Source organism: Gobius niger (assembly GCF_951799975.1).
Source record: "Gobius niger genome assembly, chromosome: 18".
Lineage (NCBI taxonomy): Eukaryota > Metazoa > Chordata > Actinopteri > Gobiiformes > Gobiidae > Gobius > Gobius niger.
This window is the reverse complement of record NC_136869.1, coordinates 18,819,082-18,838,016: the sequence shown is the minus strand read 5'-3', so window position 1 is coordinate 18,838,016 and position 18,935 is coordinate 18,819,082. Positions and strand designations below refer to the sequence as shown.

General features: G+C 41.6%; 1 protein-coding gene across 2 annotated transcripts; it reads right to left on the bottom strand.

Annotated features, from left to right (window-relative positions):
- Positions 1 to 1,669: 1,669 nt before the first annotated feature.
- dnajb6b (DnaJ heat shock protein family (Hsp40) member B6b) lies at positions 1,670 to 18,452 on the bottom strand. Of its 2 annotated transcripts, none has more exons than XM_079575763.1 (10): positions 18,351 to 18,451; positions 15,181 to 15,286; positions 14,030 to 14,139; positions 12,772 to 12,843; positions 12,563 to 12,667; positions 9,793 to 9,924; positions 9,004 to 9,193; positions 8,860 to 8,930; positions 4,260 to 4,409; positions 1,670 to 2,285 (listed from the first exon to the last, which is right to left on the bottom strand). In XM_079575763.1, the coding sequence occupies exons 2-10, from the start codon at positions 15,243 to 15,245 to the stop codon at positions 2,176 to 2,178; spliced, it is 1,005 nt and encodes a 334-aa protein (XP_079431889.1). In that variant the 5' UTR covers positions 15,246 to 15,286; positions 18,351 to 18,451; the 3' UTR covers positions 1,670 to 2,175. The 2 variants fall into 2 exon arrangements, with proteins under 2 accessions (XP_079431889.1, XP_079431888.1); XM_079575762.1 differs by having other exon boundaries at positions 1,674 to 2,285; positions 15,181 to 15,289; positions 18,351 to 18,452.
- Positions 18,453 to 18,935: the final 483 nt, after the last annotated feature.

Genomic DNA, 18,935 nt, shown 5'->3' with positions numbered 1-18,935 from the left:
CTTCTTGAAATCCTTTTTCAAACTTCTGCCCCTCCCACCAACTTCCTGTTTCCTCCTCTGCCCTTTATGCATGATAATTGTACCATTGCCTGACTTTTGCTCCATACTTAGTTTGTGTAGTTTTGTCATATCCGGGGCAATTTCTTGATTCGTGCTTCCAAAAACTGCCGGTCACTTTCCGCTGTTTTCTTTATGTGCTGCATGGAAGAGAGAGAGAGAGTGTGAGAGGAGTCAGAGACGGGCCACTGCCTCCTCACACTTTAATTAAACCCTCCGAGACCAGCGGCTGCATGGGAACAAGGGCCAAATGAGTTGCTGGGTCATGTGCTGAGTTCTACTGCATGAATAATACAAGAGACTGCAGCCTCATTGAAAATAATCGGCCAATGCCACGACTTCTCCATCTACCAAAGCCGGAGTGTGGGCTCCTGACAGGGAAAATCCAGGGCGTAGCCGGGTCCATTTAATTAGTGTGTTTACAGTGGGGAGCAGTTACAGGGCAGACATGTGGCCCAGGTGGGACTGCTGTGAATAGGAGGTAAATTAGCCAAAGTAAGTGTAATATATGGCATGGTGGGGTCAAACTCAATGGACATTACATGTTGTAATGTGTTTTAGGAGAGTGGTTCTCAACTGGTGTCGGGACCATTACCATAAAATCACAAGCCGCGACCCAATACTGAATTGAATGTGTTAAACATAATGTAAAATAGTGTTTTTTCCATACAAATTAATGTAATAATGTAATGTAATGTAATGTAATAATCCTTTAATAAACCTGATAAAAAAAGAATCAAATAGCAGTCATTTTATATTGTTTTGTGATTGAAAAGGTTCTGCGACCCACACAGAATGCAAAGATACCAGCAGCTTGCAAAAACAGAACAATCATATCATTATCATATCAATATCATTTTTTTCTTGATGGATTAAATTGTAGAGAGGTTGTTCAAGTCGTCATCTGTACTGGTTTGTCTACAAACATTTGACAAAGCCTGCCATTCGAAAACAACAGTAGTACAGAGGACGGCTTGAACAATCTGCGATGGAGGAGAATGTTCGGTCTCTATCTAAAAAATGATTTATGTTCCATTTATTTTACATTCATTTAAAGAGAATGTACTCGTAAATTTACTCATAGTAGAGGAAAATCTTGATCCTCACAATAGATTGAATTCACAGACATTTGTGAAAAAACAAAAAAAACAAAAAAAACATAGAGACCACTGCATCATGAATTATCCAGCGGAAATGGCTCTGATGCAGTGTGAGCAGATGCCTGTTGCAGTATGTAACAGTCATGCTCTGCGACTGCTTTGCTCTCTGAAAGTTGAAAAATGTGCTAATAAATCTTGCGTTTGGACAGTGAGAAATTAGTTTGAACCACAACTTACATTGTAAACAAAACATATTCTGTCACATTTTCAAAATAGAAAACAAAATGGACGCAGGGACTTCAACCATCCAAATCTAGTGCTTTTTCCCCCAGTGAGCGCTAATCTATAGTTTTTGTAGCGCACATGGTTAGAAATACAAAGCAATACAACTGCCTGTATCCGTTTATTTGTATTATTGATTTATTTTTCTCAATATCCATCTGTTTGTGCTACATTTTTGTATAGCACACTTCATGCTCCTTGTATGTGTCCCAGACTTTCATGAGTGAAAGCATTACATCACACAGCGACATTGTTTTGTGTGTCTTTATTTATCGGAGTCCATAAAAACAGTTCTCAGGCGTTTTCGCATAAACAGCCAAGCGTCTGCAACACGAGTGACACTTTTCAACTGTAACGTAGCCTATAATGAAAATACGTATATACCATGGACTCTTACATACGCGTAAACTATAATGGACATACGCTGAATGTTGCTGGCAAAAATAGCTATTGTGACCTTTTACTCTGAGCACTTTCCTTTGCTTTACCTATACGTTCATATTTTCTCAGAAATTCACAAGGTTGACCTTCACTCTCTTTGAAGCTTACGTACAGCGGTCGTGCATTCACAGCATCTCTTCTATTATAGGTCTTCTGCCTCATTCAAACTACCAGAAAAACTCCAAACATGGCTTTAGCTGCATCTAAAAGACTATAATGAAAGTGAGATCTGAGACAGGAGACAGCCACAGTATGGAGCGCCGAAACGGGCCAACGTTATTGGAAGATGTTTAGATTAAAAAAATGATCCAAATCCACCGAATCTATGGAGGAGCCAAGGAGATCGTTTCCTTCTGGGATCAGCCTCTTTTAACCACATTTTCTTCCTCTTTGTGTCGTGGTGCCCTGGAAAACAGACAGAGACAAAAATGAATGAATGGATGAATTAGTGATTCAAAGAGAGAGGTTCAAATCTCGGCCCACTCCACTTGGCTAAACGGGAACTGCTTTGTTCAGGTGCTGCAATTGCAATCACTCAGACTGATTTGGATTCGATTTAGCTCAAGTTTTTGCAGCTCCTGTGTGCATGAATTACATAAGCGAGTTGGGCCAATGGAAAGTTTTATGTCCAGCAATATACAGTTGAAAGTTTTTATACAAGCATGTTGAATAATCGCACACAACCTACGCAATATAGGCCATTTCTTCTCAACAAACAGGTTATGTGCAGTTTCCTGTATGTGTAGACTGGTCCTTATGTTGCATCCTTAGCTCTCCCTCGGTCCCCCTCGGCAGCAGTAGTTAAAAGCCCGTTCTGTCAGGCCCCACATTAGAGCGCCTCATGTCATTATCTCACAAAGAGAATTAGGGCTTTTGTTTGCGTCGCAGCGGGGACCAGGCACGGCCAAATCAAAGCTTCTTTACCAAACTAACGAAGGCGCCATTACAGACCATTCACTGAGCTTGTTCTGGAGATAATTGCTCGTCTTTTCTCCGGCTGACGTCGTGACCCGGTGAAGAGAAACAGGCGGGACCTCTGACCTCCGGCGGTTAATGCGCTGTAGAACAGAGCGGCCTAATGAACACCTCTGTTTTCACTGTTTACTCGTGCCAATCAGGGCCGCAGCGAGACGGGGGGCTATGTTTACATCGGAAAGGAACATGTGCTCGAAAGGCAGCTTTTTAGTGTTTCACGCGTTTTCTACTCATTTAAATTGCAGCATGAGGTCACGCGTTCAACATGAAACTTTGTGTGATTGTGCTAGACTTTGAAAGCTTGATACTTTTAATTGAACTTGTTGCAATGCAAAGGAGATGGGTGATTGGTGGTAGACGGAGAAGTCAAAGGCACAGAACAGGAGCCACGTATGAGTCACTCTGTCACTGAGGAATGGAACGAATAGTGGACTTAAAGTGACAGTCTGTAAGGCAGTCCTAGTAGCAAAAGGAGAGAGAGGGAGATAAATATTTTGAAAGTAAACGATTAAGCTCCTTCCCCTTTCCCTCCTTATTGGACCTGATGGTTCACGGGAAAGCTCGTCTCATTGGTCAAAATGATGGCACCGGGGATTTTTGTTGCTGATAAGTAGGGACTTTATAAGAAAAAAATACATGTATTATATATTAATACACACATATATTACTTATGCTATGTCCAATCACAGGACCAGGCAGTCAATTATACTGTGTGTAATCTATTAAATTTGGCAAATATTTAAACTTACATACTATCACTTTAAAGCATTTCAAACATTTCACCCAGTAAATAGAATACACAGGGACTTCAAATTCAATTTAATTTCAATTCAAAAAAAAAATAGAGCTTTTCTATATTTATTTGCTTTGAGCTTGTCTCATTGGGATGTTGCTGTTTTGCTTTAACTACAGACAAGCATTAGTGATAGTCTGTAAGATTGCAAAATGAGGAGAGAAAGAGAGAAAAATGTGAAAGTAACCAATCGAGCTCCCTCCCTCTGCCCTCCTGATTGGACCTGAAAGTCCCTCCTCATTTCTTGAGTACGTGATTGACTGGTTCCTGGTTCACAGGAAAGCTCGTCTCATTGGTTAGAGTTTTGGCACCAGGGATTGTGAGATCAGCAAAAGGTGGGACTTTTCGAAAAAATACACAAATTGCTGGCCCATGCAGCCATTTATATGCACAATTTTGACAACACGCAGTACAAAAATATAATCGCCTGTGTCTAGCTGAGCAAAAAAAAAAAAGGCTACGAATGTATAATAGATCCGACCCATCATTTCATGTTGTCTTCAGTGTTTATAAGGCAGGTTTCAGCTCACCATATTCCCTAAAGCGTTGAAATCACATTTACCGTCATATTACCTTAAAGGTACAGTGTCCCCAAAACACTGGGTGGTTACCTCTGGTCGTCCCGTGCTCCTCCTCCTCCTCTGACGGGCTGTGGGCGGAGCTTCGCAGGTGCCTCTGGTGATGGGAGCCCGTGCCGGGGAGAAGTGCGTTCTGTCTGCGCCGCCGGAACTCTTCCTCCGGGGGGTCTTCGTTTCCAATCTCTGTGGGTGTGAGCAGAGCAAAGGGTGGGTGAAAATGAAACACAGACAAGAAGCCTATATCTCCTCTGCCGCCGCCGCCGCTGCTGCTGCACGTGGCCTGGGGTGCAGCATCCTGACGTTAGAACTCCATTTTTTTTTTTGTGTCTGGCGTGATGCGGGAAATATAAACACATTACCTGCTTGTGACCCCTTGGGTGGTTTGACACAATGTGTTCAGACAGGGGGGGGGGGGAGACACATAAACACATCTATTACCGCAGGAGGAAAGAGTTATTTTGATGTAAACAACAAAGCACAAAGTTCAAAAGATTACTCCAAAAAGCGGCGCACAATCCTTCCCTCCATCCATCCGTCATTCATATATCTGACATTATTGTGATTAGTCATGTAAATAAAAAGAGATTTGGTTATTATTTCTCTAATTTACATTTATATTGAATAAGAGAGAGAGAGAAAGGCGTGGTGGAAGGGTGGTGGTGGGGGTCTTATTATGCTGTGAGATTACAGGCAGATCTCATCGCCATTGTGTTGTGTAATTAAGGCAGTGGAGAGGAGAAGAAAGAAGGCCAGATGCGAGCCGTGCCGAACCTGCTCCCATTTAGAGGCAGGGCAGCGGCGGGAGAGGCGTTTCAAATCTGTGTGCGCTCCTGCTTTGGACAGGACCAAAAGAAATCACAAGTAGCCTAGTTAGAGGCAGCTTTCTCTGACACAAGGAAAGGCTTTTTTTTAATGCAGAACACAAGCATGCTTCGCTTCATAAATGCAGGGCTGTTTCTTTATGGGCCCTGGCAGCTGGGTCTTGTGCGCATTACTAAAGTGGAGAAAGCCCAGATCTGATATAAAGAAGAAATCGATTAGTTCCGGGGTAAATGCTGAGCCACATATATCACAATGCTGAAGAGACCACCTACTGCCTTCTCCTGCAATGATAGTTTTTTTTCTCCATTCTTGATCCGCCAGCATGCACATAAAACAATCATTTTCTTCTTGGCTATTTAACTGCTTTAGAAAAAGGCCTCATATAAGGATACTAAGGGTTTGGCCAACAGAGTCATGAAAAAGGAGCAGATCTAGCATATGCAAGAACAACATCTGCGTCATCTCAAACGGTTTATGAGTGATTCTACATTGATTGGTCAGCAACACACACCAACACTAATATAACATCTAAAGTGCAGATAATGCAGAAAAAATGCCAATATGACAAGAATAATAACTGCATTAACTGAAGAAAAAAAAAACCTCAGCGGCAATTTTTATGACTAGGTAGACTATCTATAAAAGATTCACAAACATGTATAATAATAATGGATTAATAATGTACCAATTACAATTAAATGTAAGCAAGGAGAAGGAGTTATTAATACTGTATATAAAGTGTATGTAATTTGTCAATCTTCATGAATAGATAGCCTATACAGTATAGTAAGTCTCTCTTTATTAGTGCATGCTTCATGAATTACTCTTCTTAGTTAACTATTTACATAGGCCTACAACTTAAAGTGCACTATATCCAATCATTTGTTCACAAACTTTTGTAGGCAATAAGTTCATGATTCGTGTGTTTGTAATTACTTTAGAGATACGCTTTCATAAATATGCAAGAACCACTGGTTAAAGAGCCCTTTAAAAAAAGAGCAACACAGAGAACGAGATTATTATTCCAACCGCGCCCTTCCCATTACTGGTCACCCTTTAGTGGCGTAGGTCAAACTCGCTAGGCGTTTACGGTTTGTTTACCCCAAATAAAAGTGTGATTTATGCTATTGCAGGCTGCTGGCTCAAATTTCGCCCCTTTCAACTTTGCAAATCAGGTTATTATAAATCCCTCCCTCAATCGGAGCGCCTCAGAGGTGACCCTGCCCAGAGACACCCTTTTGGATTGGCTTAAAGGGGACAATTGTAAGCTTTGCCCCCCAAGACTCATGCTCGCCGAGGCTACTCCTTGCTCTACCCAGCTTTGAAGGGGGGGGAGAGAAAAAAAAAAGAAAAGACAACTAATCCCAACCTGTATTTCTCACACCGTCTGGAGATGCTATCGGCCCTGCTGTGTGCTCAAGTGAGATGGTAGGATTAGAGAGAACATGTGACTGCCAAGGTTGTGCGCTTGCCTTGTTTCCTACAGGATCGATATTTAGTCCACTTACCAATGTGATAAGAGAGCAAGTAATCCATCATCAGTTCATTCATTTTAGCCAAAAAAGGTTACAAATGGCAGCATTGTGTACTTTTAATTCCTTTGTGTTTGTGGATCAAAGGCTAATTTAAAAAGCTTTTCGGTTGCCATCATTTGCTGCCATCGTCTCAAAGTGTATATTGTGCATATAGTTTTCTTTTATGTTCTAGTATATGGATTACAGGGTCAACAGCGAAGTCCAAAAGCAATAGCTCCTCTGAGACTTGATGGGTCTTTCATAGATGTTTTTCTTCTTCTTAGACAAAGCATTTTTTTTGTCAGATTACAACATTTACTCTTGATATTCCAACCGCGTTCTGTCAGTGGCATTTTTGTGACGAAATGGTGACATCTAGTGGTCGTATCTAAAAGCAACACTTAGGCTACATTTTCAGGATACATCAAATGCGTTAATCTTTACATTTCAACATTAATCTTCAAGTATTTGTATGAATTTATTTATATGGTTTTCTTGTTATGTTAATTGTATTGTTTACTTATTCCTATGACATCAAAGGCATGTGTTTAACATGTTTATCCACCAGAGGACGCACTTATACTACTGTAATTCTTTATAGTGGCTGTTTTATTTCAGTGGTAAAATATAGACTATTGAGTAGTAGGCGAAATCTGTTATCGAATACAATTTTGACAAAACGTATCTGGCCAAATTGTGGTGATTATAATGTGGACAATCGTTGTCTTTGAGTGGTTATTGCACAGTTTCATTAAAGCTTTGTGAATAACTGATGTCACATAAGTCCCTCCAGGCAGTGACAGTTCCTCACTGTCAGTGTATCATCTACAAGTAATTATAGGTCTAATAGTAATGAAAACCCGGCTATATAATCTCTGCTCAAGGACAGGGTGGATCAAGAAAATGTGATTGGGTTTGTGGCAGTTCTGTCACTTAGCAACAACACGGCGCAGGCGCAGTAAGCCTGCTCATTGAACATGCAAACAGCGTTAGTGAAATGAATGAAACGAACCGAGCTTCGAGGCTTAGGCCAACAGAAGTTTCAATGGTTTGGCCACACAGTCATGTAGCTTAGGCGTGGCGCGTAGGAGACAGGTCGTCAACGCGGAGCCTCGCCCTGTCCTTTTCTCTGGGCTCACACTTGACTTGTCTTAGTCAAAAATGCAGCGTGCGTAAATAAACTAACCCCGAGCGCATTCCACAAGATGAACACACTGTCTTCTCTGTACACTCTGCTCCACAATATGGACTAATCAGATTTAGCACAAACGATGCTTGATAACCCCAGGCCTGACGATTAAACTTCATTTGGTAATACGTTTAAAAGTTGTTCAAAGTCGAGGCAAAATCTCACCAAACGTGTTGAATAAAATCTCTTGTTAGGCTATTAAACATTTCGGCCTTACCTGTTCTTTTGATGCACTGTCCGGTTACGATTCCACTGAAACCTCAGGTATTAGTGGGTTAACAAAGCACATGGTGAGTTCACGATGCGGTGAGTGTTCAAACAAAGCACACAGTGATTTCATTTTATTGTGAAAAGCAAATGTATCAAATGTGATCAGGCATATGCACTCACTCCGTGAAGAAAAGCCACACGCAAGCAATAAAAACTACACACACTAAGCAACTGCAGTAGCATTTCCACAAGATGAATCGTACAGTTTATTGACTCTTAAATTAGTTTTGTTGTACAAAGAATGCAAAAATCCCCTGTCTGTCCGATAACACTGTTGAGTTCATGAGCTGTTAATAGTTAAGAGTGAGAAACTATAAGCAGCCACCGCAATTACAAACCATGCAAAAACACACTGTGCTTTTGAGATACATACACTTTAAAAGTAAGAAAATGCTCTTTCTCATTAGTTTATTAATAACCTACATCAGTCCAAGTACACACATATGATAACACTAACAGGTTAGCCATGTGCATTTCAAGTTATAATCATTGTGATGGAGTGGTTGTGTTGTTAACCAACTGGTCAGAGGAAGTAAGGCCAAAGATGACATGCTTATCATAGTTGGCACGCACCCAGCCTAATGTGTATGGCAGAAGTTAAAGCATCCAGGTCAAAACTCTTAAGAACAGAGGATATAATCAAAAAGTGGTCAATGGAAAAACAATGGAATAAATACAAATATACATCATACACATCTTTCTCTCTCTTTGTTTTGCTAAATTGAGAAAAGTTTCTTCGAGATGAGATTAATGAGGACAGAGAGAGAGGATCCACAAGAGTCACTGGGTTTAAAACGCGTGTTTTACTTGTTGTCCAGTCTTAGGAGCTGCTCCTTACCATTAATTGTTAAAGATTTTATCTGCCCATCTTCCTCCACTTCTACTCGCTCCTGGCCATTCTCCACGATCCTGTCACCCAAATGAGACATGTCAGTTTTGAAATTAAAATTTAGAAGAAGTTGGTATCAGAATAGTTAAGCACCGTTTTGTTGTGATTTTTCTGCCGTTGACGAATTTCGTAGAGGTCGACACAGATCTGAAGTTGCCCATTCCTCCTCCTCCTCCTCCTCCTCCTCCTCCTCCTCCTCCTCCTCCTCCTCCTCCACCGCCGCCAAACGACGAAGACGAGAACGACGTGAAGCCACCGCCCATTTCGCCAAAAGAACCAAAACCTGGGAAAATATGGTCTTTATCAGTTAGGAACAGAATTAATTTGGACAAAAATGCAATATTTTGTGGCAGTGGCATGGTAAAAAGCAGAGGGAAGTAAACTATCATCTAATCACAGGTGTTTATTCAACTCCAGGCGACGAGCTCATCTTTGACCTCAGTCTGAAAGAATGTGAACATGAGGCCAAGAGGAGGATGTTTAGTACACACCATCTTTGAGGTCTCTAGTGCTAAGATGTGATGGTAATTCCACTATACAACACTCAAATATATGGTACATGGCGCTAGTGGCAAAAATTATCACACATGTTTTGATCAAAATTGATATAAACAACAATAGATTATTTCATTAAAGACATATGGGAATAAATGGGCTAAGTGTAGATAACATGAAGATATTAACTTGTTCCTCTTAAAAGTTTTAAAATAAAAGACAAAGATTCTACCCAGGCCTCACCAAGGCCTTTGAGAGCAGGTAACCTAACACCACCATGGGCTTATTATTGCAACAACAACACGACACTGTGACATTTAGTCGTCGTTACATCCCTAACGCCTTTTTACACTATGACTAATATTTCAAATGAATTTGTCTTTGTACCTGAATCAAATCCTGAGAAGCCATGTCCAAATGGTGGAAAACCCCCGAAACCAAACACTGGGCCCCCCATCTGGTTTCGACTGCCCCCTCTGTGTCGACTGTGGAACCCTCCGAAGAAATCATCGTCGTCTCCTGCACAAAAGCAAACAGACATGATGACAATGCACAGTAAAGCTAACATTTTATTCCCAAATAATACATGGACATTATTTTGGTCCACAGCGCTGAGCCAATCTGGGTCACCTCAACGGGATCAGGCCGGATACATGGCACCATTTCCTAAAACAAGTGTCCTCCATCCACCTTGAACACAGCATGCAGTGGCAGAGAAGGCACAGGCTGCTCTCTGTTCAAAAAGCTTTACATAAGACTGTCCTATGCTTCACTGACTGCATTACTTTATGTGAAAGTAAAGACTTCAAACTATATTACTTCTATTTAGACTTGTCTTTTTGTTTGGCAAACCTTTGGATCTACAGCACATCGGCCTGATATCTTTCATGGATGTCCGATTGATCTCCTTTACCCCCCAAGCCCTCACTCAAATCTTATCACTGCAAAACTGTCCAGAATGTGCACAGTTCTAATGCGAGGGATGATTTATTCATATGAGCATCATGAAATCACGACAGTTATGAAAGAGACAGACTCGCTCTTCTCATCTACCGCTGAGAATGGCCTCAAACGGGTGAGCTCAGGCACAAAACTGACAAACTTCAGACTTTTTTTTCATCATTAGCAGCACTAATCCAGACACACGGCTATTTACTCAGATAATAGAGCAAACAAAGAAAAGCAAAGATCCCCTATTGAAATGATCACTCTGTCTGCATTCAGAGAACAACAGGCCTCAAAGCACAGATATCTCACTGATTATTATTATCTGATCATTAAACTTTGACACATTTCAAAAGTGGTGCACCGAAATCATGTGTGATTATATGAAAATACTTGCAACCAACAAAAAATACGAGTCTGGAGCCCTGCCTTGGAGAGTTTGAACACACAGTAATTAAAACTACAGTAATTAAGCTCCAAGGGGTAGTGCAACTCTAATATACTTGTTTCGCAGACAATAGAACATTATCAGTGCCACAAACTGGGCCATCTGCTTCTAAAATAATCCAATTCCTTGATGTGGATCTTGTTCTCGCTTGATCCTAAAAGTGTGTGCTTCTTGGCGTCCGGCCTGGCCCTCCCCATCATGTGCATTAGTCAACAACAGCAGAGACACAGCGCCCTCCCACTGCTCTGCTCTCTGCTCCATGCTCCGAGGTGGGAGACTGACAGATCCACCACACCAGCTGCTGCCAACCCGCACAGGCTGCTCGGACCTAGAGGCTAGACGCTTTAAACACGCCCGGCCTTTCCAACTTTAGTACGGGCAACGAATGAAAAAAAAAACAAATTAAAAATAAATGTCTCATATCCTGTTGCAAAGGAGGCACAATAAAGTCGCCCCAGGCTGAACATGATTTGACCTTTAGTCTTAAGATGGCGCGGGCCGCTTTATGTGAGGGGGGGTTTAATACCAAGATCTGCATCCCCTTTCGGAAAACAGTTTTTTCACTTTGATCTCATGTGCGTGCGTGTGATTTTGTAACGGAAAGCTTAGCACCGAGCATGTTTCTGACACACTTGCCGTTACTACATCTGCTTTGTTTTAATACGGAAGCTATTTTTGAAAGCATTCCAGTGGAGTGATGTAGATGGTCAAATCTATCCACTGCCTGCGTCTGAACTCCATATTTAGAGCTCGGCGGGGTGAAGTACACATGCCTTCCAATCAGCCGTTAGCTCAACCCAGACCAACACCGGGGCAGAGGCTAAACCAATTCTTCTACAATAAACAACACTGTTTATCAGTGGAAAGATGCCGACCGTGTCAACACAGAGACACTATACAAGCGGTGACAAAGACTGCCTTTAAGATGCCGCACACACTTCACAAGCCTCTCATATGATCCAATGTGGAACCATACTTATACTTTACTACTTCCTTATTATAGCCTACTTTAGTCATTGCCAAGTAATGCACTAGAGACCTAAAGGAGCTGGCCCTGGCAAAATACTTGAAATCATCTTTGACTGAATATTTGAATAACTTGCTCTCTTCATCTCTGAATACATCTGCCTATTTCCAAATCCTGTGAGTTCCCACTAAAGGATTATTGGGAAATGTTCTCCCTGCCACTGCCAGACAGATAACCTGCACAAGCTCAAGCATCTACAGTAATACTGATCATACTGTGACTTGACAGTAGTTCCAGGACATTACACAAGACGATTATACCCTTTTACAACCCCAAGCACCAAATAAACAGCGGTGTTCTTTCTTTATGCGAACGTGACTCACTAATAGGATAACATTGCCCCCGTCTACATCAGAAATTTAACACAAACCCATAGCACATAAATGTAACCCATCATTTCAGACATCCACTGAATGCAGCGTGATTGTGAATTTTTATAGATGGAAAGCCCCAGTATTGTGCTTTCAAAGGGGACCACTCATTACCAGTGCATTTGTGACAGAGAGCTCAGCCTCCAGCAGAGAAGTCAAGCGTTTTTCTACAGGTGACATTTAGAGGCAGGCACCTCCTGTGGCGAGCCCTGCATAATAACTAAATCCTCCGCAGGGCGTGTGGGCTTTTAAGATGAGATATTGTGCGTGGATTTTGCCAAACATGCAGTGGGTTCACCAAGTTTTCCACTTCTTATAATTGTAAAATACTATGGTCAATCCATGATGTTCTAGATTATAGCTTACCAAAGAAATCCGCGAATGGATCTCTGCCGCCGAAGAATTCCCTGAAAACGTCGTCGGGATTACGGAATGTGAAGCCGCCGCCGCCAAAGTGATCGTAATGGCCTCCTGGAAATGAGAAAGACAATGTTTTATTTCAACAGTGGTGTCGGTGAGATTACGAAACAAAACATGTAAGGCAAAAACGGGAGACATTTTGAGTCAGTCCTTACCTCCACCCCCTCCTCCTCCTCCTCCTGAAAGGCCTTCTTTGCCATACCGGTCATAAATATGCCTCTTGTTTTCTGCGGCAGATGGAGATAAGATAGAGACAAAGCTAAGAACACTGCCAACAGATAAGAAATGATTCATAACCTTTAACATATCTTTTGCTTCTAGTATGGATGTTTGAAGAGAGCTTTACGAGACAATCAGCATATACTCAGACATTCTTGGGCTGAACTAATGGGTTCCTGACAAACTAGAACACAAATAGGATCTTTGACAGTAACAGCATTGTGCAACGCTTATGCCAACAGCGTTGTTTTTCTCAATGGGTGTGTGAAACAAACCTTGGCCACTAAAAATGTAACACGCTCTCGTCCAAACCTCCATTACAAGTCCACAGCCTTGTTTGACATTCTGTCTGTTGGACAAAACAACTCTCCCATTTACAGATTGACACTTGAACGCAACTTACCATATATCCATAAACTCATACATCTTTTTTGACCATTGGACTAGGACTGTAAAAAAAAAAACACAATCCATCCATTTTCTATCCAGGGTCAGGTCTTGGGACTTCCCTTTGCATGCAACATTTTCTCCAGATCCTCCGGGGGGATCCCAAGGCATTCCTCCAGACTCAGAGTGTCTTAGGGGTTTGCCCGAGCCTTTTTCCCAATGGGACGTGTCCGGGAACATCATCCCAGGGGAGGTGTTATCAGACGCTTGAGCCACCTCAGTTGGCTCTTCTCGACATTCTACTAGTTCAGTTACCTCTAAGGGAGTACCCTGCCACCACCATGGGGAGGACACTCATTTTGACCACTTGTGTGAGTGCAGACATGACCCCATGCTCATGACCAAAAGTGAGATTAGGAACTTGACCAGTAAATCGAGAGCTTTGCCAACAGTCTTCCTCCATCAGGAAGAGGAAGACAGAAGGAAGTGAGCAGTTGGGAGTGTCAGGTATGAAAACAACACTAGTCTGGACACTGGACAAAAATGAATAATAAATAATAATATTACTAGATGACCAAATAAACTTTTTGGAATCAAGAGCTTGGCCTTTGACTGTGCTAGTACTCTCCTGCTCCTCTCAGTTCAGATAATGGACTAAATCTACTATTAAAATTACATATGCACAACTACAAAAAGTTGATTCTTTTTTTTTTTTTGCTTCACTGTTCTATTGAAATCAGTATTATGTCTTGAGTTTGACATTTTAGCACCGGCGTGACACCACTGTAAAACCACCACAACTCTTACCGTCTGAAAGCACCTCATACGCCTCTGACAGCTCTTTGAACTTCCTCTCCGCCTCTTCCTTGTTGTCAGGGTTTTTGTCTGGGTGCCACTTCAGGGCCAGTTTCCTGTACCTGAAACACATTATACTTGATTAATATTTCTATATAAAGCCACTAAGATACAGTGGTGAAAGGATAAAACATATGTAGGGCATTTATAACACGTCAGAGGGACTCATTGTTTGAGCAGAGCATAAAAAACAAAGATGGTCCATTGTGGCTAAGGTTCGGCACAGAGGCTGCGCTGCATCAGCTGTTTGCTCAAAGACAGCAGTGGTTCTGTGGGTGAACCAGGGCTAAAGGTTACACACAAAACAATCCAGATAATCCAGTGTTCCACAGTAAGAGTCTTTGTCGTAATCTGTGTTTGTATAGAGTGTGTTGCTCAATGCCCAGGCAATCTGCAAACGTATTGTTCTAACAGATTTTTTCCAGTTTACGGATAGCAACACACTTGTAATCTTGGGCATGTCTCTTTTGCCAGCCACACCATACTTTCTCATTTTTAACATTGTGTATTCAACAAATGGTGTCATAATCATGTGATCTTTTCGCTTCAGATGACTGGCTAAAAGTAGCAAAGAACATAAACACGGTGTGCCTAAGGATATGGGCCACCCTTCTCTGCAAAAACAAGTCTCTAAAAGTATTATTCTTATAATAATGAGTTTAGGTTTTCATTTGGTTAAATAACAACTTGTTTACAATTGTATTGTTATACAGTGCCAGTAATATGCAATGCAGGTTACATCTTCTAAATGTAAAAGCGAGTTTTTCCACTTGTAATGTGCACAGTACAACTTTCATTTGGTCGTTTTAAACTCTTCAGCTGTTTGTGACGTCAAACATTTCCCAATACTACATTAGTGCCTGACTGTCTACTATAAATAGGTTTGTTTACATTGGTAAAGATATTTATAGCATCAGGGAACCAGCGGTAAACATTTGTGGAGCTGGAAATGAAAACCAACAGTCTTTGACTCTGCACTGTATTATCAGGCAGCCAGGTCACTGAGAAGAGTGAGGCCTTCTGCACTGCAGTCTCTATTTGTGTCGCCTAACTCTGGGGAACATAATTAACCCATCACAGTCTGTTAAAAAAAAGGCACTTACGCTTTCTTGATGTCGTCTTGCGTAGCATTCCTCTGGACTCTTAATATCTGGTAGTACTCGTCCATGGCTGTGCTTGTCTGTTTGGTGCAGTCTTCTACACGTGGCTCTGCTGAGAAAGAAAAAGGTTGTGTTAAGACATGTTGGCTGTCAAAGAGATAAATCCAAACAATCTGAGCAGAGTGTGTCCATGTGAGCGCAGTCTAAACCTTGTAAAGAGGAGGAGGGGCAAGGACATTAACTCAGGGTGGCAATTCCCAACAATGTAATCAACTCCACTAAAATAGAGAGGCGCAGCTAAACTAATACAAGCCTAGAGCAATTACATAACGTGTAGCCCTTAGCCTAAAGGCCAAGAAAAAGAAAGTCATGTTTCAGTATTTGACTGGAGAAAGACAGATACGAGGAGTTCTCATAACATTGTGAACTCACAGTGAAGATATGAAGTTTAAACAGAGACAAGACCGAACACGTCCCAAGAAAAGTCAGAGTGCTGAATGTTTAATGTGCCCCCGAGTGTGGAGACATTTTTGAGAGTATTAAAACTAACAAGTTACACACTACAGAAATAAGCCACATCTCCAATGCAAACAGAATAACAGGAGACAAGCTGAATCTGTAAAGAATACTGGTCTACCATAGCTGTACACTTGGCAAAGATTCCATGACTAATCATATTCATCGCTTGAGTTACTCATGCAATGTCATGAAAGTACACAGATTAGTAATTCTCTGGAAAAAAAAAAAGGATTGGCAGTGGGCATGTTATCTTATCTATTTACATTAAGCCAGGACTCTATCAAACTTAAAGTTGAAACTGAAAATAGCCACCTCAAACCGCAAAGACCCCTGATCGCCATGTCGTCAGATGACCTTTATCACGTTTCTCATCCCTGTTTTTAATCAAGCGTGAGATGTGGAAAACCACAGCAGGACTTTCCCTATTGGAACAAGACTTAGACTCGGCATGTGCTTTCCAAGCTCTTATAGTTTATAAACATTATTCGTTTATCTGTCGATAAACGTTCCATTACCAAGGGGGTGATCCATGAAAGGTCACTGCAGTTACGTACATCCCTCAAATTCTTTTCGTGAGTAAACAATCCATACAAGATGAGCAATGTACAAAGTGAGATCTCTGAAAAGTAGTAATTTCCAGGCCATGTCTACACTGGCTGTGCTCTGTTTGTTTGCTATTTATATTCAGTGGCCTCTGCAAACAGATTTTGGCCCCTGGCAGTGCCAAGGAATGGTTCTTGACTGGGATGTGGCAGTGGATGCGCCAAAATAGGGAAGAGATTGTTATTTCAAAATCTGTCAGAGCCATGGCTTATGTAACATCCACAAAACAAAACAACCAAAACCAACATATTAAACCTAATATAAACAAGAGCACATAAATCCTGACTTTTGTTACCCTTGGCCAGTTCCCACAACAGCGTGTTTTAATGGACACTCTTGATGTGGCTCTTTTCTTGTGCAGTGCGTCCTTGCGTGTCTCTGTGTGCAGTCAGTGTGCGTGTGCAGATTTATGCCTGCAGTAGCATTTGCATAGCTAACCCAGATCTGATGGATTTCTACAGCGCTCAGACTGAAATGTGCCTCAGAGAAAGCGTTGCATGTGGGTCAGTCAATCCCATGAAGCGTCAGAGCTGGGGCCTGATGTTAGAGCTTCCAATGCTGTGGTGCCGCTTATCTGAATGAACGTTTGCAGTATATGATTGTCAAAGGCTAAGCGACAGTCATGAAAAGGGCACACACAAGAGCTGAAGCCTCGGGGATGAGGGCTTTCAATGACAAAGGAGAGAAGCACGTGTAAGTGGACAAAGATGGGCATGACCACAACAAATGTGGGGGGAAAAAGACCTCATTGCGAGTTTTCACTAATATTTATTTACTATTCTGGTCTATAACAAGCATTCATTCGACTTGAAAGTTATATTAGAATGAATCAGCCCTCATAAACATCCTGCAATGCTTCTTTGCTAGTCAGTTTGTTCACATAATCATATATAAATGTTACTGCTTCAAACAGCCTGGGAACTGCGAACCACTGAAGGAGGAACAGGACAAGAGAGCAATCTGAGAGTAACAACTGAACAATTACATGGGGATTTGAAAATGTGAAGTGAAATATCTACCAAAACTGATAAAGGACAACAATGAACAACCACGACAACAAGAACGAAACAAGTTAGAAGATCTCTCCAAACACTGTTGCAGATTTGATATGAAAGAGGAGTGGGGAAGGAAGGCCCAGAGTAGAAAGAACAAAGCAGAAAAAACACAAAAGTCAGCCCAAAAAAAAAGAAGCCAGCACCTAAAACAGAGGAGTGGCTGTTAAAGCAAGCATCTTTGAAAGTCATAGACACAATCTAACTTGATGGTACTACTGATGACTCCACACAACTATTCATTTTGTCACGACATATTCAGCATTAAGCGTGTTTATTTAGTAAAACAAAAGTATAGGACACCAAAAACTTTTAAACTCCGATGCCCACAGGCTTCAACAATGGAGCTGTCAACGGACCAATCAGCGCTCAGGAATGATTAGGCTTCGTTACTATAGAAACCGCCGGGAAACTTCCAGAAAACATTTAAGGAAATAACATATTATTCTCATTGCACATTACACTACACACAGCACAGTCCTTATCGCCAGTATTAAATGGTGTAAACATTAAAAGACTTTTAGATAAGAAAACAAAGAGCTCTCTTCATTATCAATTAATAAATATTTAACGTCCTTCCAAAACAACAACAACAACAACAACAACAACAACACGGTGTCAGCCATGTCCAAGCCCGTACAAGTTACATTTATAAATACCACCAGCTGGTCGTCGTTAGCCTGCCTCATGTTTTTTTTTTTGGGTTTAAAAGCTATTGAGTTGAAAACAATTACGAGTGACCAGGCTATCGTGTAAATAACGCCAACCATCACACGCTGAACTCCCGTAAATAGTCTGTCATTTTGACGTAAAAACGAGGCTCTCTGATGACCGATTTTGGCAGAGGGCATGAGGGTGCGACGGCGGAGGAGCATCCCCAACGTGTAGCTAGCTTTAACGGTAGCGATGTGACAAAACCACGACGTATAAGACGCGGTTCGGATCTTGTGTCTTGTCTATGGAAAAAATCTTGCTGCCTTCGTGTGAACAGCTGCTTACCTGTTACGGGGAAATGTTCTGTCAACGTTCTGCTTTCTTGCGTGCGTACGGAAACGTAGAAGCCGCTGGGGACTGGTTGGTGCTGGTGGTGCGCGCGTGTGTGTGTGTGTGGTATGTGGAGTTGCTGCATTCAAGAGCACCCGGATTTCCCAGTAATTATGTTTGGCTTGAAAATATCCTCGATCTTTGTTTGAACACCATGCAAAAAGTACAAAATCAAAAGTACATTTCGTGAAGGTACAACTTTCTTTTTTTTTTATTAGCATGTGTTCACCGAATGTGACTTTGTGAAATTACTGAATGTTGTATTTTTTTAATCATCATAATATATACCCAGAAGACGGTTTTAAGAAGACACAGGGAAGCACTTTTAGTAATACAATCCATGGTGAAGCATCGGGTCGAACCACTTTAGTAGAACACAGGTTCGAACCATTAGGTTCGACGTTCGAACCCGATCGCGACTTAGTGCGCCATCTGTCGTGCTGTTCAAAGACCACAAGCCTCCTGCCACCTGCTCCTATTAACCTACTACAGGTGTATGGAGCTGCAAAAAGCACAGAGCCTGCTTTACTCCGATTGACT

What these genes read in the sequence shown, in the direction of transcription:
- dnajb6b (XM_079575762.1), bottom strand. Translation starts at nt 15,245, where the DNA reads ATGGACGAGTACTACCAGATATTAAGAGTCCAGAGGAATGCTACGCAA. An exon ending in TCCATTCGCGGATTTCTTTG is followed by an intron (nt 9,925 to 12,562) that starts GTAAGCTATAAT and finishes GCTTTTGTGCAG; the next exon opens with GAGACGACGATGATTTCTTC. An exon ending in GGAGCACGGGACGACCAGAG is followed by an intron (nt 2,286 to 4,259) that starts GTAACCACCCAG and finishes TCTGTTTTCCAG; the next exon opens with GGCACCACGACACAAAGAGG.